This window comes from Agelaius phoeniceus, chromosome 6 (genome assembly GCF_051311805.1).
Source record: "Agelaius phoeniceus isolate bAgePho1 chromosome 6, bAgePho1.hap1, whole genome shotgun sequence".
NCBI classification, from domain to species: Eukaryota; Metazoa; Chordata; class Aves; order Passeriformes; family Icteridae; genus Agelaius; species Agelaius phoeniceus.
The window spans coordinates 39,794,443-39,816,430 of NC_135270.1; the positions used below are offsets into that span (position 1 = coordinate 39,794,443).

A 21,988-nucleotide genomic window follows, 5' to 3' on the forward strand; every position below is an offset into this window, starting at 1 on the left:
CATTTTGGGTTTGTTTGGGTATTTTTTTTCCCAATTGCCTGTAATTCTGCAGTAAGTATCAGAATTTTCCAAAATATGGCTATATATTTTAATTAGGCAATTATTGTATTTCAATAAGTTAATGAAACTCTTACTGTTTAGAAAATAATTTCCCATTTTTTTCTGCTATTCAAATTATTAGAATGGTAACTTACTTTATTTTATTCAATGGTTTTGCATTTTCATTGCAGACTTTTTCCAGATGGGAATTAATGGGGATCCCTAAGAAGTTTATTGTGGTTTCTAGCCAGTGGAATCTAAATATTTCTTGCACTGCTTTTTGAGTATCTTTTGTTCATTCCAAGTGCTATTACTCTGGATTTGATATAATTAACTCTTAAGCCAGAGACTCCTCTGAATACCATCATTTAGTTCATAAGGCATGAGGCCCACTGAAGTAAAGGGATCAGCAATCATCATTAGAACATCATTCATGTGAAGTTTAATTCTTTCCTCCTTATCAGACATCTGTATTTATTCTCCTGTTGTAGCCTTCTCCGCACCCCACTCCTGATTTTTCGCATAGAAGAGGCTTCATGGTTCCTGTGAAATGCACAGGGGATTGACTGGCTCACATCTCTTTGGTGAAGTGTACTTTTTTGTATTCTGCTGTAAGTGACATGCAGGAGAGCACCAGCACCTACCTTTGATTATTATTGCATTTGCCATCTTTGTATTATGAAACAAAGATGGCAAGTAAATTTATACAAATAAATTTATATCAGACAGGAAAGGTGGAATAAGCAGCACGAATGGAAAAATACAAAAACGCATCCTAAGTCTTTCTCTCTTTCTCTCCCTGTAATAATAACAGCCAATAAACCAAACTTCTACAATATCAATGACTGACAATTCATACCAGTCAAGTAGAAGCTCAGGGAGTATTTCTCAGCATTTACTATTCAGAAGAACAGAGTTCCTTCACTGAAATAGAGTCATCATCTTAGTTCAGTGCCTTTTCAGGGGACCTGCAAATTAACACATGGACTAATTTTGTCATTTTCTTGTATATTCTCTAACTATTTAACAATGTACCAAGGAATCACCATCTTCACATGGGTATCATTAAGAAGTTTAAATAAGGATACTCTGGTGTTTTCTATTCTTCCTTTCCTCTCTCCCTCAAAAGCTTCTTAAGTTTAGTTTTGAATATTGCCTTACCTTAGCAGGTAATTTTCACAAAATATAAGTATCATTGCTGCAGAGACAAATTTAACCAAGCTTAAGTTAGCAAATAAATCACTTGAAAACAACATTACATAGATCCTGAGGATCATAAAGCAGGTCTAGCATGGAGTTGTCACTAAGAAACAAAGACAAATTACATTTCCACTAATGAAATAACTTCCTATCAGTGGGCTCAGCTGTGACAACACAAATGTTTGTCTTCTCTTTTTCTGCTCTAGGACTAAGAGTCAAAAGAATGCTCACTCACCACTGTGGATGGTCCCACAAAGAAGCTCACTCTCTGAGTTTTCCACATTGAATTTTTAGTTTTGTTTTTATTTAGTATGCTCCAGACGGCATCTGTTTGATCTCTCATCTTAAGTAAGGTGAAAAACTGGCAAAGTCTGCACCTGCCTCACATCTCAAAAACTCAAACTATGCAGTGTATGGGCTAAATATGTATAGGTTTTTCTGCCAGGGCTGAAAGTATACAAGAATATCACTCTATGACTGAAAAAGTAAAAAAATAATGTGCAACCCTTTCTTCCTGTAGGTAATGTCAGTGAAACTCTGAACAATTTTTTATTCTCTAGCATCAGCATCAGCAGAGTGTGTTCCCATTTATCTGAAAAGGAGATTTCTGTGAGTCTTTTAAGTATCTGACAAAAGGTTTTACAACTTTTGATGAAAAAACAATTATCAAAAGTACAGTCCATTTTCATGAAAATTTCCTCTTTACCCCTTGGGGTCCAAAGCGTACTGGCTTTTTTCCTTCCTGGCTCTAGGCAAAGACAGAAACTCTAAAACACAGGTATCAAGTAAGTAAAACCAGGACAAGATTTACTTGTTTGTTTGTTTTGGAGGTTGTTTGTACAATGAAAGACCCCATATGGGAAACTAAGAAAGAACCCTCAGATCCTGGCTGAGACAACTGCAGAGTGATAAACTGCAGGCAGAAAGAATAGAAAGGGATTTCAGAGCACAAGATCTAAAACCCCACCAATTTTATGCTTCCTCTTGGTATGCAGAAGTTAGCTGAGGGATATGAAGTAGTCTAGGGCTTCAAGGGAGCCTAAGAATAACCACCAGAGGAAGATCACATTCTCCTTTCACCTAAGATCCTTTTACAGATGTAAGGAATTAAGAGTTAGGGACTTTAGATAAAAATCAGAGCTATTTTCTGCAGTTCATCATGTAATTAAAAAAAGTAAAAACACTAAAAAAATCTCCCAACCTTGCCTGATATACAAATGTAAAAAGGTAGTAAAAAGAAAGGTGTCCCTGTATAACACCATTTTGTTTGTGTGCAAAACAAGTTCCAGAGTGTTCTCCGGAAAAAAGTTCTCAAAGTTCTTTTCTTCCAGAGAAAAGCAGCTGCTCTTTTCACTAACCAGCTCAAGACTTATTCTATTGAAAGCTATTTTACATTCACAAGGAAGATGGGTTTTCAGAGCCAATGGATCAATAGCCTATTTCCTTTGACTCTAGCAAAAAGGCCAATTTTATCAGGGTTGAATGCATAAATAAAGATAGGAAATAGCCATTTACAGTAGCTTATCTTTATTCCTCTTTTGCTGGAACATCAATATATAATTTTTACTTTAATTATGTTTGAATGAACTGGTCTTCACAATAAATTTACAGGAAGATGTCTTGGACAGCATTGTCAGGATATCCATAAATACAATGACCAACTTCAGTCAATATATGTTGTTTCTATCATTTGATATATACATGGATTTATCACAATGGTAATATTGGGTGCCATAAAGTTTTAACTACACACTTCATTTCTCTTTTAAGTATTATTTTGTAATTTATGAGCAACAGCATCAACAACATACAACAGGGTAACACAGGATGAAGACTGCACAAAAGCCTTTCTAAAGAATGAGCACTCTATAGAGATGCTTTTCTAGAAACTTAATCCTTCAGAAAGAATAATTTCCAGGCTCTAGAGATAATTACCTTCCTCAAAAGCAAAAAAAGATAGCCCAGCAAATCCATTTATAGTTTTAGAGCAAGCCTTTCAGCCTTTTGCTTTCAGCTTTTCAATAGCTGCACAGGAGAGGCAGGGCACAACAAATGCAATGGTTATGAGAACCAAATCAGGATCATCCAGAGCCAGACTGCCAGTCAGTGTAATGGAAGTGAGGACGTGCTTGGTGAAAGCCTGGCTCCAAAACAGTTACACTGTAGATCTCTCTTCACTGAGATAGCTACCTGCCTGCCTTTACCCATTCTGGGCTTTTTAGTTCTGCTCCAAACTGTTTCTCCTCTTGTTGGGATAACAGGGCTGTGCTTTTTCTATCAAGTGAAACCCCAGAGACACTCGCTGACACTGAAGATGAAATGAACTGGCTGTTGTACAATCAGAACACATTCATGTTTCCTGTACAATTAGCTTACATTGACTGAAGTTAAGATGCAGCTACCTTGATAACCTTGAGCACACAAACTAATATTTTCACGTGATGTGTAGGTGGTGAGATTAAAATTCTGCTTGCTAAGAGCAGGATAATATGTAATTATTTATTGCAAAGTGAACTGATGACAAAAAAGGCCATGCAAAACACTATAGTACTATTTTTTTGTTCCACAACTGATAAGCATGCACCACAAAAAAAGCAGCTGTTGTGGTCCCCATTTTTTAGAAGTGTTGACTTGCCAGACAGTAAGGGACAAACACAAAATTGCTGAGTGTGCTCAATGAGGAACTTGAGTAATGAGGTACAGGACTATCTTTTCTAAATGGAAAATCATAAACAGAAAGGGCAAGAAACGCTATTAGTGAAGTTAAAAAAAAAATCAACAATTTAATACAAAGACAAGTTTTAAACTAATTCTAAAGATATGAGATACATTTAACAATTTCTTTTTTTCCATGCCTGTTTTTTGGACTACCATGAATGAAAACATACTCTAATAACAGAACTGATGCTGCAAATAAATATATCAGAAATTTCTTTATTTTACCAGCCCTTCCACTTTCATGTACAAATTCAGTCATTTTTCAAAATTTACAGATATGTTGATCACATGTAACAGAAAAAAAAAAAAAATCCAGAGAGCCAGCAATACTAGAATAACCATAAGAAAACTTCTCCAATACAGAAAAAAACCCCAACATTTTAAGTCTGCATTCTCCTTTAAGTAACCTCTAATGCCATTAAGATAGCTTGTGACAATCACCATATTATCACTGATGTTGCTGTTATAGTAGCCCTGTAAAAAAACAATGACAGTTGTTGAAATACAGGCATGGTTAAGACCAGTTGAGTTCACTGCTAAATAGGGGCCAGCATTAGGTTTCAAACTTCACAATAAAACCCCGGAAATACATAAACTTCAGGGTGAGATAGCAGAGATGTGATGACCTTGTAAAATATACAAAACCAGTGACAATTTGTGCAACAAACAATTTGTTTGCTAAATATTCACAATTATGTGATCCACCATGTTAGCTGACAAACCACCAAAGTGCAGGACATTGATCTTACACAATACTTTTCCCTCTTTTCCCACAGAACAGAAAGGTTATCTGGAAATATGTCTGGGGCTGAATTCTACCTGCACCCTTTAGTATTTGAAACTGCTTGTCAAGAAAACTGGGATCTATGTAAAACACAACAGTAGCTCCCCCACATATTGAGTGGCCATGACATTTAAACCATGCAATTTTACAGCAGGCAACAAACAAGATTGGGAATTCAGGGTTAAAATCTCCAGTGAAATTTTGTCTTATAAACTAATGAACGTTGACCAAGAGAGTAAATCAAATGGATCTCCTAACAAACTGAAAGCAGCTGTTTGGCTGAGTGTGTCTCTGATTTAAGTTTGGTAATTATTGCCCTACTGTGGCTCAAGGTTATTCTGTATTAGTGAAATAGGATATCATAGGAAAAGCATCCAACTTCTTAATTTACTGTAGCATCAAAAATTCCACTGTATAAAAATAAGCCGGAAATGTAACCTTCTAAAAACTTACCTATCAACCTTCTAAATGCCCATTTATTCATTCTTCTCACGCACAATTACACAAAAATTTTATTAAAATAAACTAGAATATCTAATGCCAAACAAATGACACGTCATCTTTAGTCACTCCAACTATGTTTTCATGCAAATCCATTGAAAAACAATTTTATAAACTTGGAGTCAGTGATAAAGTAACTTGGAATAATAGCCCACTCCCTGGACTTCTATGGTCTATATCAGCAGATAGAAAGAAGAAGCATTCTTTTAAGGTCTCCTCATACCAATAGCAGCACAAGATAAAAAGCCACTAAATTTAATTTTTCAAAAGTTAAAAAATTGTTTAAGAAAGCATGGTAGACATTTGATGAATGAAAACTGAGTTGACTCAATTAGTGCTTGATCCCCTCTTAAATCCAAACTACACTATGGTTTTATTAGTTGCTTTTATCGAGGTTATTAGATGCCTATATTACCTAAAAAACATGAATCAATTATCTATGTTAATAATGTAATTACTATGGTATTATTGATCTGCCTGTTGGACATCAAACAATGTACGGGTCCATGGAAGTATAAAAGTGAATCTCCAGCCAATTAAAATATCTAAAAAATGAAAGAAAACCCTGTGTGTTCTGTAGACAGCTTCACAGAATCTCTCCTCTGGAAATTCAAAAACAAAATTGGCTCTCCCTCACACACAGACTGTGATTTCTCGGTCAGTAGCAATTACTGTACCTTGCTAGATGGAATCTTCAACTCTAAGACAAAAATATTTTAATGAACAATAACACAGTCTTTGAAAATTATTATAAATCCAAGTGCTCATTCTTTCTGAATGTTTCTTTCAAGACAACTAGGAGTCTTAATAGAAGAGGATTCAGACAATTTAAGGTCAACTCCAAGTAAACACTGAACTCAGTTCAGTGTATTATTAGAGAAATAATTGCATTTAGAGAGTGAATTATCACAGATTAATTACAAACAGGCACTTCAAAAACAACCTTACTTTACCCAGGACACCATACTTTTCTTTTGTTTCCTATTTTCTCAGTTGAAATACATAAAAATTAAACCTTTGCCAAAACAAAGCATGCATATATATATATATATATATACATACTCTAAAATTGTGAAAATTGCTGAGTATATGCCACAGAAAAAACCTTTTGAAAATACCACTGTGCTATTTTTTTTTTTGTCAAAAAGGTTGGACAAACTCAAGAAGGAATAGTAGTAAAGTGAGTGTTCATTCATTTAAAAAAAGAGTGGGCTCTATGCAAGTCTTTCTGCACACATAACACAAAACAGGCAGACTTGAATCTGAAATCCCTTCTGCATATTCTTTGCCAAGGAGCAATTTCCATACTGACATTGTTTAAATAATCATACAATAGAAGCCAATAAAGGCACTTTGGCTATGGGAAGGATCAAGACTTACACTCAGTCAAAGACCCCCCAGCAGCATTGCTGAAGAAACCAACTGGAAGCAAGTCCCCATTGTTTTGAATTAAGGGTCCCATAAGAGAAGAACTGAAAGAGAAAGAAATGGAAGGACACAATAATTCCAATTTATTTGCTGATCTCAAGATCCTTTATAGTTACAGTAACATCAGAGATAATTTCACATGCTAAAAAAAAAACCCCAAAACAACAGCTGAAATACAGAGAGCCCCAACCTTGCCCCTTAGAGAAGGATGGGAAGCAAACCACCTAAAAATCAGGTCTTCAGAGGTTTTCCCCACACACTTTTAGGCACTGCTCAGAAGAATTTTTCTTGCTGCTTCTCAGTCTGAATGCAGTCCAAACACATCCAACCTCAGCAGTTTGACTTTACCAGAAAATAAAGGGCAGGCTCAGAGAAATCTTTGGGCACCTACAAGTCATTCTTCAGCACCAGCATTTAATGTAAACTTTCACATTACTTACCACTTAATGTATCATCTTATGCTTAAACACACCCTGGATCCTTGAATGACACCAAGTGCTGTCATAACTAAAGACAATTATCAATTACATGTTAATACACAGTTTCCCTCTGGCACTTCACTACACAGAAATGTATCACAAATATTTTTATAAGGATGAGGATGCAGATGGACAAGGAACAAAATAGGTCACCTTGTCATTAAGCAGACTGAGTTTGCCTTAGTCTGAATATAAGTGACATAAGTCTTTCAATGGCATTTAAATTCAATAATGTTGATTTAAACATATTGATTTCCATGAAAAATATAAAACAATTAGCAGAGGATTACAAGCTTCTAAAATAAGACATGGGACAACTTAATGCACACACTTCCAAGGAGCTCTGTTCAGGAGACGGCTAACCCCGAAGGCAAATCTTTAAGCTTAATGTTCCAAAAGCTTCTTCTGTGCCCATCAGCATCTGCCTTTAACAGTTAAATTAATTCATGTTTCAGCCTTTCCAGGTTGCAAAACTTAAGTAGAGCAACACACAAGCCACATAAAGGGTTCAATCCAATTTGCAAATCTACAATATACTTCATGCACACAGACAAGTATCTTGTGATCCACAAGACACAGATCTTGTGAAAACTTATCTGTGGCTGCCTATTAGATGCCAGTAAAAAAGCAGGTATTTGCAGTGCTCAACCTCAGTCACTCAGTCTTTTTTTTTTTAATGGAAAAACTGAGAATTTTTTTAATTGGAGAACCTGGTTCTCCTTTTTTTTGTTTTTGTTTTTTTTTTGGTTGGTTGGTTTTTTGTTTGTTTGGTTTTTTGTTGTTGCTGGGGTTTTTTTGTTGTTTATTTTTTTAATGAGAAACTTTAGAAATCTGGTTCACATCTTAGGATTTAAACCTTTCCTCAATCCAGAATTGGTTCAATATCTTCTGCCTGACAGAAGCAGGTACAGGCTACCTTCAGTTTGAGGTTGCCTTGCAACAGTAGTGCTGAACAACATCACTGTGCAGAAAGAAAAAAATGCACAGCATCAGAAATAGTCTATAAAAGATAAAGCATGCTTTTATTGTTTAAAATTTCACACTGACCTAAAAGCACAGTGTGCTGTGTTCTGGTATGGAGGGCATGAATCCAGGGTGTTTCACTTCCTGAGAAGCAATCTAACCAGTTTTGGATCTGATCTCCACACAGGAATATAGAGAAGTCTTCAGGATGATCATTCTACATTATAAGTAATATACAATAAAAAATTCCACTATGTTAATTCAGTATCTTCCAAGGGAATACAGATTCTTAAATATTCACTGAGACTGTTCCATAACATAATCATAGGGGCTGGTGTAATATCAAACTAAGTACTGCTTCTGAAACACAACAAAACTGACCATTTCTCTGCAATGGCTATCACAGGGTAGAGAATCCCATGCAGATTCCTCATTTACAGATAATTGCTAGATCCTTTATCTTTTAACTGTGTCTTACATGATTTATGTAACAAGAACATCCTCACCAAAGCCCAAAACATTTAAAAATGCTTAAGCTATTGTTTCTCCTCAAAACACCTAATAAAGTAAAATGTTAGTTCTTTAAAAGATGCATTACATATTTTTCCTTGAGAAAAGTAATTCCTATTTTCCTATTTCATGTAGGAGTCACTACTTAGTTCCACAGAATGCTTCTGTTTCCTCTGTCTTTACTCAAATGCCTAACAGAGAAAACAAGGCAGAGATACAGGAACCATTATTTTAATCCCCAAAAACATTCAGTTGACATTTTGTTTTGTTCTGTTTGCATGATGTTTTTCATTTCAATATCAATGATGTTTTCCTCTTAATTAAATTATGCTTTCACATACTAACACACAAAATTAAAGATGAGCTCATCTATCACCAAAATTCCTCTGCAGTCAGAATGCAATTAGTCTTACAATATGTACTCTGAAATTTCAAATGACAAATTCTTACAGTGACTACAAGATTCAGCAATATATGAGTTCTATTGGTTAATATTTTGTATGCATTGCAAACTTCTTTCTTCTGCTATACTAAAGACAGAAATGATAAAAATAGAGGACAATCTATAACAATTAACAGAATTAAATACTTGATTTCTCTGCCATTTTATTATTCACACTGTGGAGCTCCCCCCTCTTCACAACATATCTGGAACAGTGTCCAGCACTACAATGTTTCCAAACCTTATTTTTGTAATAGGATCCAGAGAAGAGGTGAGCTCTTTAAAATTCCTCACCAGTCAGTTAGAAAGACCTGTTCTCAATCTCTGACATCTACAGAAAACAATTCAAAAAGAGGTATAATCTTGGGCTAATTTACAAAAAAATTTAACATTGCAGTCAGTATCTCAGTATGCTATCAGCAGTGACAGTATGCAAGTGTCCTTACACACACTGCAAGTCACTGCCCAGCTGTACAGCAGCTGGCTCCAACTAAGCCCAGAACAGGTCAAGAGTGATGTGAATCGGCAAAGTACTGCCGGCTTGTTGTATTTATCTTCGATGGCAAAGGAGTGCAAATGCCAAAAAAAGAAAACAAATGCTTTCCTTAACCTTGGATTTCCAAAATGATTTAATGTCTTTGTATCCTATGAGAAGCACTTCAAAATGTGACAGTTGTATCTGTGGACTGGCCACTGGATATTACAATGTATGTAATAGAGAGAGCAGAAGCCATTAACCAGGCAGATGTCATTAGCCTGCCCTGACAAGGACTTGCTTCGAATTACCCTCAAAGACATCTGCTGACCCAGCAGTTTCAATGGCTTCTCAAATAACATTCTACTGATAGCTACATGACTTTTAATTTACAAAGCCAAAGGCTTGGGATTTAACCAATTTCCAGTCTTTTACATGGCAAAGAAATTGTTATCTTTTAAAAGTGTTTAGCAACATAATGCTGGAGTAGAAGTGACCAAAGGAACTATTACAGTGTTTTAGCTGTGGAATGAGCAAGACTGCACCACAGCTCACAGTATTACATACGACAGAAGAATTTCTTTAGGCAGATATCCATATTGATTACAATTTTATTCTTAGTATTTTCCAAGCAGAAAATAAAAGTAAAAACATGCACTTTACAAAAGCGCACTATACACTTGACTACAGGAATCTAATGGTACAAATAAAGAGCCACACATGCCCACAAACCTTGCTACCATTATATATCAAAGTAGGTACTTATCACTGTACTTTGAATTCTCTATGCACCTAATTGATGTCATGAACTTCTGGTAGTCATGCCATTTGAAAGCTAACCCTCTTTTGACATAGTACTTGAAATATAAACATGGTATATGGGTACAGAATTAAACAACCTGATAATTAATTAAAATATAGAGAGTTCAGGGAAGAAAACAGAGGTTCTGGTGAGCTATAAAAGCAGGAACTTCAGCCAGTTCTGCTCAGAACTGAGCAGTAACCAACTTAACACTTGGTTACTGCTCTTGATGTAGCATGGCTGTGCTACAAGATGAGGTTAGTCTCATCCTCTTGGGCTTTCCACTTCACTGCTCTTTCTCTACACCCTCTTTTCCTTTCATCCATGTTCCCTCCAGCCCATGCATTTTCAGTTCAATTTTCATTTTTAAGTACTAACTCACATATTTTTTGAAAAGTAAGCAAGGTTATTTTCTGTTCTGAGAATAACTTTGGTAGCAAGAGAGGGAAAAAACACCAAAAAACTACATTTCCTGTTGCACGTGATGGTCCCAAAAACTCACCAGCAACTACCTTGTTTCTGTGACCTCAGAAATTCTGCAGTCTTTGCTCCATAAGGAGCTTTAGCAGGGGACAGGTGAGTTCTCATCCCATCTAGCCCAAAGCCTCATATTTAGAGAATAGGCTGTGGCTAATTTGGGTCTGAACACTCTCAAACTGATTTCCAAAAGACGTTAGGCACACAACTAGTCCTCATTACCTAATCTGGACTACTCATACCAGTTTCTCACCAGAAGCACAATATTTCCACTGTTTGGCTTTAAAAATAACATAAGCAGGAAATAAATAGGTTGCCACCAGCATTTCCTCAGCCGCGTGGATCCAGCTGATCTCTGGTAATGATTTTGTGCTTTGCATCTTGAATAATGAATCCTGGTTTTGTGTTACTCTACTTACTAGTGGGGCTAGACACCTACATTTATTATGGATGTAGGTGGTTTGATTTTATTGCAATGGAAAATTTAAGCCTAGATTACATATAAAACTGTTCACATTTCAGAAATTCCCCCATGGGCATTTAAAATCCTTGGATTTAAAGCTCAGAAAATCAAAATATTCTTAATGCCAGGTAAGCACAGTTAGTACAGCTGATACAAAGTACCTTAGAGTTCTATGATGTTCTTCAACCTCAAAAAAAAAAAACAGATCAATTTGTTTTATACTGGCAGATGACTATATAAAATACATACACCAATGAAAACAAGGATATGACACACATATATTCACAAACAGTACAGGAATGTTTATGCTGTCTTGTTTTAGACCCAGTTCTCTTCAAAAGCACACATATATAATAAAGGACTCAGAATTTTTTTTTTTTTAAATCAACATTTTTCACAATATAAGTTTTTACATGACCACTAAACTTTTATTTCAGCAGTCATTCACATTTCTGTGGGTTGTAATGACACTGAATAATGCTCATTCAAATAGTCTCACTGAAATCAGGTAAGGGCAGACTGACAAACAATTGTTTCTAGATGAGAGCTACTCATATAAATAGTCCCAGAAAACTCAGCTGGACTAAGCAGGTCAACAATCTTGAAAGTCTGGATCTATATAAACAACTACCAACCCACTAACTGTAATTTAAGAGCAGATCTACTCTTGCCTTTTCCTATTTTAAGTTTGATGTGGTCTTTTTTTTTTTTGTTAAATTATCATCACAAGACTATCTATAGCTGAAGACAGCTGTGAATCCCAACTTATTAAAAAAAAAAAGTGAATGTTTTATTTTACCTTTTAGGCAAAGACAGCTTATAATTGCTACTTCCTCTAGTGATTTTTTCCTCTTTCATTATTCCATTTAAAGTCTTTAAGTAATCGACTGCAAAAGAAAGTAGAAAATATTTTCCACATATTAATACTAAAATACCTGAACGTAATCTAAGATAGCTTTACTAGATATTAATTGTAACAGATTTCTGTCTTCTAAATAATTTTTTAAAACATCTTGCTCTTTATATTTTAACATCTAGATTTTGAGGTCCAGTTACAAGTGTTTACCATAGAAAACTCGGTCAAGCTGGTGTTTGACCTTTGACAGGAAGCTGCCCTCACTCCAGCTAGTCCCAACAAACTAGGCCCAAGACAATAAGCTGCTTTATAGCTATTAGGTAGGCCAGTGTGTTTCTCCAGGAAGACCTCAAGCTGAAAAGCCAACATGCTTGACAACCACAGCCAAGGTACCAAGGGCCCAAGCACTAGACATTGGAAAACAAATGGAAAAGCACACATGGCTACATCTGGAATCCTAATGGGCCACCAATGGTTCCCAGCTAAAGGAAGAATTACCAATGTTATTTTATCATCCCTTGTGCTAACTTAGCTGTTTATGTACAGCAATAAATGATTTTTTAAAAACATATTTGGGTCATTATGTCATATACCACCAGCAAGTACGATTGTTTTATTGTGCTTGGAGTCAAAATACACTGCTATACCCAGATGTGAGGGAAGTTCAAAACCTCTAGTCCTTCTGTATTCATTCCTGTTGGACAAATGGATTAAGTTTTTAAAAGGGAAACTGAGAATTTTTATGGCCTGTACTCCCATCTCACTAGTAAAATTTGCACTGATATTTTCCTATAGAAGTTTGCCTTGCCAATGATAACATTAAATATTACCTTAGTAAGTAACACAAAATTTCAACCAACAGGAAATGCCACACATTTTATTGTCAAAATATCCCCATTCTCTTCTTCCAAGGCCACAAGATGTTCTATAAAAGAAATAATTCCTATATTTTTTTAACCTAAGCCCCTATTGAAATTCAAGGCAAAGTAATCATTGTGCTGTGGAATGAAGCTAAAATGCATAAATATTTATTAACAGACTTAATAAAGGAGGACTCTGCAGTTATGGCCCTGAATTCATACGTGCAAAGCCAAGCTTTTCCAAAATCTACAATCAGAATATTGTGTTTCCATGTAATGAATCGTGGGATTTGTATAAAGACTCTTGCAAAGTATTTCTAACCCTAGCACTATGGCATTTAAACTTTGAGATCAAAGCAGAAAAAAAAAGTAAGATCCTCCAGCATTTACATCTTGAGAAAGATAGCAACAACTTAGTAAGCAAGCAGCAAAAAGTTTATCATTTTTACAAGACATTACAAACATTTTAAATGAAGGGTTATACATGTTTTGGGAATACTATTCTAAAACTGACTGTATCCCAATAGTTTAAATCAAAATTTATCAGCAAAATATTTCTCAACTTTCTGCTCCACAAGACATTGACAGAATTTGAAAAGAAGTGCAATTTATGAAGTGACAACTGAATGCAATTTTGGTAAATGTAACTCTAATTTCAGTCAAAATGAATAAAAAAAATCAAAGAAATCAGGTTTTCTTCCCCTTCCATTTGCATTCCCTTTTTTCCTACTTCATGATTGCACTTTCACTCCTTTTCTTTTGGGGGGGCAGGGGGGAGGGAAGGGGAGATGTCTGGGCTGAGGAGTTGGCAGACATCTACAACTACATCCACAACAGAATACAGTTTCCCAGGATCTACACATTTTGGTACCGTTTAGCATCAAGGTGCAGCTGAACAGAGCTGTAGTTTCTTTAATCTCTCTGGGAAGGTTGCTAAGAGTATGCACACACTTATCACACAGGTTAAGCTACAGCTGTGCCAAGCCTTTCACAGAGAGTGCAGGGCAAACCCTGTGGGGAAGACTGCTGACAGGCAAATGATCCAAATTAGACAGATCGTGCTGTGATAAACACGTGCATGTCCCAGACATGCAATGCTTATGATGATGATGATGCACTGAGTAACATTCTCAAATACATTACATTAAATAAAGATGGATGAACTAGTCAATAATCTATAGACAACTTCCATTAAATGAGCTGCGAAAAATAGCTCAGAAGATTTTAGGGATTCTTCTATCCATTGACTGAAATTACTTCTACACACAATGATTAAAGAAATAGCAAATAGGAAATATATTTGCAGCAACATCAATGCTAAAAGTTGCTTCTTTTCAAGATAGTTTTGATGGCATTGTTTTTCTTTTAATATTACACTACTGGAAACCCTTATTTGCTATGGAAACACAGATGTGAATTTGACACCCTATAATAGTGTTTTTAAAGCTGACAGCAGAGTGCAGAATGTGAAATTTCCTTGCTTCTGCTGGTTAAAAGCATGATAAAGTAAACAGCTAAGTGTTTCCCCTGATTTCCAGGAACAGCAGAAATACAAGTCTAAAGAAAAAAAATACATCTCAGCAACTGACCTCTAGAAAGTTGCTTCAGAAGTTTCTGTTCTGCTTCTAGAAGCTACACTAAATAGAGAAACAAAACACTTAAAAATTCCATTCTTGCACTGCTATAAAGTTCCCCATCTCTGTATGATGTAGTATGCTGGTTTTTATGTTTAACTTTGGGATGAGAGTATATATGTGTATATATGTCTATATTATATATATATATATATATATATACACATATAAAATACCTAACAATTTAAAATTATTCAGAACACCTTTTTCTTGCTGCCTTTCCAGATGTTTTTTTACTTAATGAAAGAAACAGAGCAAGGATTAGAGAACAGTTTCAGAGAAACACAGAACACATTGACAAATACTGGGAAGATAAATACATGTTTTCATAATCACAGAATGAAATATAAGATACCTTACACATGCCAATTACTCCCTCATGTTACCATTAGGAAAACTTGATCCTTGGCAAAAATAGATTTAAAATATATTTAAATCCCACGTGACCTTATAACAGCAGAAGTGAAAGGAAAGGAAAACAAAAAAGATCCTCATTTTGTGCTTCCTCTGCATATTGGTTAATTTTTCTTTTCTCCTTTTTTCCCAATCCCTCCCTCCATATTCTCCTCCTCTTCTTTCTAAGGGAAGAGATATTAAATGATTTATTAATCATAGTGTTTGTCACATTCACCTGTGCAAGACTATTCATTTTAAGCAAAATTTTTTACATTGAAACAAGTTTTAAATAACACAGAAGGTTTGTACAACTAGATCACAATTTAAAAAATTGATTTACAAAATTCTTATTGATGAGTTTTGTTCTTGTCACAACAGTGTTTATATTTTCATATATGGAAACTAATTCTAAAAGCATAATTTAAATACCCATTTCAAAGACTGGTATTTATTTCAAAAACTTTGCTGGTATTTGTTGGCAGTCTCCATTATGAATTTTATGTATTTAGCAGCAATGGTAATTTCTACAGTTTCTCACTGTACTCTCACAAATCAATTAGAACACATCAGCTTTTAATTTTATTGGTCTGGAATTTTTTCACAATAACTATATTTTATTGTGGAAAAAATGTGTTTTCCCTCTAGTGACTATTCGGCAAATATGTTTTGAGCATTTCTATCATTAATTAAAGTGGCTAATATTTGTTTACTTCTCTATGTCCCAGTATCTGCAACAATTTAAAAAATAATATACTCAGCTGGCAAGAGGCCTGTTTAACAGCTTTATACAGGACATACAGGTATTTTGCTCATTTTGGGTGCATCACAAAAATGATGACCTCTTCAAAGGGTCTCTCAGAAGAGGAGAGGTCAACAGTTTTGAGAAGGTAATTATTTAAAAATACACTCCCTATTAGACAACAAGAAATACTGTAAACCAGTGCATAAGTGCACTTTTAAAAGCAAAGAGATGTTCACAAATGGTTATGAAATACTTCCACATGTGATCATATTTTCACAATAATGGTGACTATCAAACGTTATATTGCACATTAATTTTTATTGTTGAATAAGATAATGGAGCCAAGAATACAGCAGGCTGTAAAGCACAGCCTGTTGCAGCTTATTTCCTGGCCAGCTCTTCATACCACAGATGTTGGGCAGCTATCCCAAACCATTCCACATATTTACTGGTGCTCTAATTTTTCCATATTAGAAGTCTCATGTTTAGCTGTTCTCCTCAGTAGCATTAACCAAGCAGTTCATAAAATCTGTTTTTAAATGCAGCTTCAAATATCAAACTGCTTTGTGAAGCCACTTATTTCATGTTCCTCTGAAGACCACAATCTGCCATTAACAGAGACTAAATGGCCTGTGACTTAGGAGAGAAAGTTGTTCAAAAGCCAACTAACATTTTGTTTCAGAGGGTACTTTTGAAACAAAGGTCTACTGTCAAGTTTAAATACAGGTCTATAATTAACAATATAGAGCCATCAGAACTTAAATACAAGCACTGCCAATACAGTGTCCAGCTAAAATTAAATTTTAGTCTTTCACAGGCTGAATAGTGATAAACCCTTTAGGCAAAATTAATAATGGAGACCAATATAATTTCAACACAAAGTAACCATAGCCCAGACCATCCAGCAAAGGCATATGCAACTGAAGACTTTTCAAGTTCACAGCAGCCCAACACTATTCCTACCAACATCAGCAGTCACACGGGCTAAATTTGCACATGTGACCTGAAATTCCCTGCCTTCCAACAGAATTCTATAAATAAAACTTTCAGGTCTAAAGTTGAATATCTTACTGAAGACAAGTGTCCAAAATACGAAGGTTTCTAGAGTGCTGAATTTTGCCAGGGGTACACCTGACTGTTGTCCAGGGGGTTTTAACATAGACCATTGTATTTTTTAAAGGCAGAGAGTAATTCATTGGCTAGTAGAAAGGCAGGAAATTTTTCTTTGGCAGGTTGATTTCTTTTTTTGTTTTGTTTTGTTTCTTCTTTTTTTTTTTTCAGTTTTAAATTAGCAGATGTTTGAAGCTGCTCCAATGTTTGGAATGTGGAAGAAATCCCAGTGGAGATAGATTAGTGGCAGAAAGCAGGTGAGGTGGTCAAAGGTGGAAGTAAATACAATTTATCAGATGAATCTGCAGTTTGTCATATTGGTATCACCATTGCACATGTGGCATATATAAAAGCTTTGGCAACTAAGAATGAACGTTGTTACCCTAGCCAATGTAGTCAGAGAGAAAATGCATAGCAACACAGGGATGTGGTACAAATAAATGGTCCAAGAAATCCTAGATTTTACAAAAATTCTACAGCATGTGTAGAAAGGATATGGGCAGGAATTCTACTAAATAAAACCCTCAAAACCACAAACCACAAAGAAAATCCCCAAATGAACACAGACACATGCACCCCTTACCCCTCATCCTCCCTTTCCCCCTTTAATCCCCATGCCCAAAAAAAAGGGTCCTCAATAACTGGCAAACTAAGCTAGGCAAATGTCAGCTCTCAGACTAAGCGTGAGTCATAATACGACCCATTTGTCTGGTCAAATAGCTCAGATATGATTCTATGACTCCTCCCAGGTTCGCAGCTCTTACATCACAGGTTTTTTAGGTAAAGCTTTCTACCGCTTTTGATTGGAAAACACCATCCTACTCTGCTGAATGATTTGTCATTATCTCAGTTATATTCTCCTTTATGATCCCCAATACTACAGCAAAGAAATATCTTCATGCAAAAAGTCATCTCATATCTTTAGTACAAAATACTGCATATCTACTCAGCAAACAACCAGAAACGTATCCTTTTTTTGGTCTGACAAGATAACCAGAACAACTTCAATGGAATTGCCTGTATCTTTAATATGCTGAATGTCCCCAGACAACAAGCTAGAAAGCTGAATAAAATCAGGGGACTCGATGCTTGGTCATTAAATTATCATAGCCAGAAATATGGGCCCCCATTTAAATGGCTTGCTGGAAAATGGAACAAATTAAATTTAATTTTTTAATTTATTAGAACTGTCCAAGAAGTGCTGAAGTCTGTCTCTTCCTCAAAAACCCTAATTAGTCTACAATGTTACAGCCCTAACACCATTTGACGCCCACACAGAAATAAGCCCGTATGGTGCTCTTTTAGTTGTGATGAAATGCTATGGCATCTATATGCCAACGCAGTCAGGACTGGAAGTTTCCCTTCCATGGATGAAGAGCCTGTCAGCACCATGCAGTACACACATATATTTAGCATGAGCCCTGGTAAAGAGATGGGATTCACAAAACTCTCCCCCCTCTCCTTCTAGCCCAGTTCAGCAGAAGACACTGGTTGAAGTCCAGCTAATATGAACATTTGGGAAGTACCAGAAGAGCATCCTCAACTGAGGGTTCTTTGGGTTTAGAAAGAGTTAACCCCAGTTGCCAGAAGTGTCTCACATTTAATGACCGACTTTACCTGCTTGTAGAGGTAACTTTTTGTCACTTCAAATTCTAAGGGAGGAAAGCTGGAATTTAAGGTTTTCTACCATAGTAAAGCTAGGTTTTCTTAAGTAGCATTATAAACTGATTATGTTAATTGCAAGATGTTCATAACAGTTTTGCTAGACTCCATATAGTGTTAACTAAACAAGCAGATGAAGAAGATAAACAAGTAGACAAAAATATCGCAGGCAAGGGTTTTTTTCACACCACCAGCAGTGGTGGTAGCAGCTATTACCAGCAGGGCCAGGACTTAAAGTAGACACCATAATTGACAGGGTGCTCCTGGCTCTATTTTATGATGCAGCTGTACACTCATCAATTTGAAAAAAAAAAAACTAATTTCAAAACTAGTGATAAATTTAATTGTTGTGAGGAAATAGAAGTCTGGAGTGAATATGCAAAACCACCAAGATGCAGGTGGAAAGAAAATTTTACATATACATGGAAGCATTGAAATTGTTATTGTGTTGAAGAGCTTCCTATCTTGGGGACTGTGAGAGACTCAAATGTTACTGGTTAATGCCTAATACGATTTGCCATTTGCAAAAGCAACAAGTGCTTTGCTGACGATGTGCAGGGTAACAGCCCAGGTGCAGAGGGGGTGAGTACAGGAGGACAGTAACAACAAATCAACCTTTGTTTAACAGAAAGGTGGGGCTTAAGCCAGGTAAGGGAAAAGGCCAATAAGAAGCAGATCCTGTGAGATAGGATAGTGCATTTTTAATCATATCGACATCCTCCCTTACACAAGTGGCTCAGGTGTCAACCTCCCTCCACAGAAGTACTGGGACATTCTCAAGAAGGCCTGGAGGTGTTCATGCCTTCCGAAGGGGCGTAACTGGCTCCACTACTCAAGGCAGCTGTCATGTCTTAAAAGACATCATCAACCACCAAAGACCCCTGAAGCACTCCCAGACTCATTTCTGGGGCCTTCCACCAGAGGACTACACATGATCCACAACAGATCCACTATGTGTTGCTTCAGAAAAGGTAAAACTCACTCCCATGGGAGCTACTGGGCTGTTTGCACCTATCCAAAACATGTATTAATACATTGAACTTTGTGTTTTGTGGGCTTCCCGCACCCCTGATGGATGCAGACTGTGACCATCACCCAATGGACATCAAAATTGCACCAATTCAGTCTTGCTGCTGAATACACAAGTGGAAATATCTTTCTACTCTTATCCATTTTCTTTCTCTTTCTCTCTTTCTTCTCCTAACTTCTTCTCAAAATATATTGTGAACCAAATTGAAAAATTTCAGTCAATGATTCTTTAGTAAGTGCCTTGTTGTATCTGGATAAGTCAAAGTTGGTTAAGTTCATGTTTTCTAAGTGCCTTACTTTGTCTGGGTAGATTAAAGCTTGTTAAGTTAAAGTTTGTGAAATGCCTTATTTTGTCTGGATGTTACTTCAAAATTTACCAAGTACTTTATTATAACTTAATGTTCTAAAGTTTGCAAGTTATTGAACTTCCTAAGATTTTTATTGTTTCTTCCATGCACCACTCAGAGTGAAAAAAACAACCTTCCTCTAAACCTGCCAAGCAGACTGGAGCAAACCCAGGGACCATTCTATTGTGTGCTAGTTTGAAGTGTTTCTTTTTAACACAGATGACCTACCTAGAGGCCAGTGTGCACTCCTGGGTTCTCTGTAATTTTTCATTCACGGCTCAAGATTATGAATTTACCCTTCTACTCAACACTGGTGAGATCCCACATCAAATCCTGTGTTCAGTTCTGAGCTCCTCACTACACGAAGGACATCTAGGGCATGTCCAGAGAAGGGCAATGATCACGGTGAAGGGTCTGGAGCACAAGTATTACAAGGAATGGCTGAGGGACCAGGGTTTGTTCACCTTGGAGAAAAGGAGGCTCAGGGGAGACCTTATCAGTCTCTACAGCTACCAGAAAGGAGGGTGTAACTGGGGGTACAGGGAGGGAGGATGGTCTCCCAAGTAACAAGCATGTGGGACAAGAAGAAATATCCTCAAGTTGCACCAAGGGAGGTTTAAATTAAATATTAGGAAAATTTTTTCACTGAAAGGGTGGTAAAGGCGGGAGCAGGTTGCCCAGGAAAGTAGTTGTCACCACCCATGCAAGTTCAAAAAACACGTTCTCTTCAATAAATAAAAAAACAGCCCTGTTAACAGTCCAGCTGTGACTCATGTCCATTTCCTTCACTGATCACTGCAATTTACCCAAATTTAATTATATTTGCCTTTTTTGAGAAAGAAGTCCCAAACTTCAAAACAAACTCTTACTTTTATTTTTGACACATCTTCCTCCTCACATGTCCATCACTTTGCTTGTCCTGTTGTCCACTAAGACTTGCATGTCTCAAAAATTTCCACTTTCCATCTTTCTTAAATAATACTCTTCTAGCAGCCTAAACAAAGTGTGCCAAAACAAACAACAAACAAACAACAACAAACAAAAACAACAAACAAAACTCCTTTCTATCACATGAAGAAACTGTTCGTAAACTTATGGCAAGACAGGACACATCAATATAATATTCAAGCTCAAAACACATAAAATATGTCCTAAAGAAATATAGGAAACATTAGATGAAAAAATACAGAAAGCAGTGATGTTCTAAGCCAGGAGCAGTAATTCATCTTTGGATGTTAAGAGTCAAAGAAAGAACAGGGATAGTTACAATATATTCTTAATCAATTTACCCTATCATTTAGTGAGGACCTAATTTTTAGTAATGAAAAATGCATCGCAGTGTCTACACGCAGTTCACACTTCTAGCAGAGCCCTTTGCATTTCAAAAGTCATAGCAGAGCCTTCTGCAAGGGAAGCTTTTCAGAGACGTGCTTCAAGGCAAGAGCTGAAAGTAATATGCTACATGGAAGGGTAATGCCAGAACAGTCCAGAATGACAGGTAAATGCTTTCAGGGAAGGTGGCGAGCAGCAGGTCCAGTTGCAGGGAAAAAAGGAATGCATTGCATTGGTTTATGTTGTGGCCTGCTGAAGGATCTGATGCAGTGTGAAGAAACATGATGCCAAAAAAGAAATTCTGTATGTCCTCTATGAACCTGTATAAGTTATATGGGACATCTTTGCTTATTACATCTTCTGTGCAAACATTAATATATCTGATACATACATGATACTATAGACATCTACTATAGTGTACTAAAAAAAGTAACATTTTCTACTGTGGCCTGCATCTGCAAGCAAAGAGTACAGAATCTGGGCTGATTACAGTGACCCCTCCACTTCAAGAAGCCTATCTCCTGAATGCAGCAACAATGCTCTTAGCCCCAAATACTTTAGCAACTTTATTAAAATGAACTATTGTGCAATAACTATATAACTATACTACATCCTGTAAAACCATTGATAATCATGGATTCACATTTCTTTTAGAAGAATAAAGGTGAGAATTGGACTCTTTAACAAATGAGAAAAATATGTGCTTCACATGTAAGTGAATTCTGAGCTTCTTTTCTGA

The 21,988-nt window shown here is 36.2% G+C and overlaps 1 protein-coding gene across 2 annotated transcripts in view; it reads right to left on the reverse strand.

Moving 5' to 3' along the window:
* Positions 1–21,988, reverse strand: part of SLC25A21 (solute carrier family 25 member 21) — a 232,047-nt gene that overhangs the window by 170,525 nt on the left and 39,534 nt on the right. The window contains exon 2 of one of the 2 annotated variants that reach the window (XM_077180463.1): positions 6,623–6,714. The exons of the other annotated variant lie outside the window; for it this stretch is intronic. Within the exon in view, the coding sequence (XP_077036578.1) occupies positions 6,623–6,704 (82 nt within the window). The 5' untranslated portion in view covers positions 6,705–6,714. The remainder of the gene's footprint in view (positions 1–6,622; positions 6,715–21,988) is intronic. 2 annotated transcript variants of the gene reach the window in all.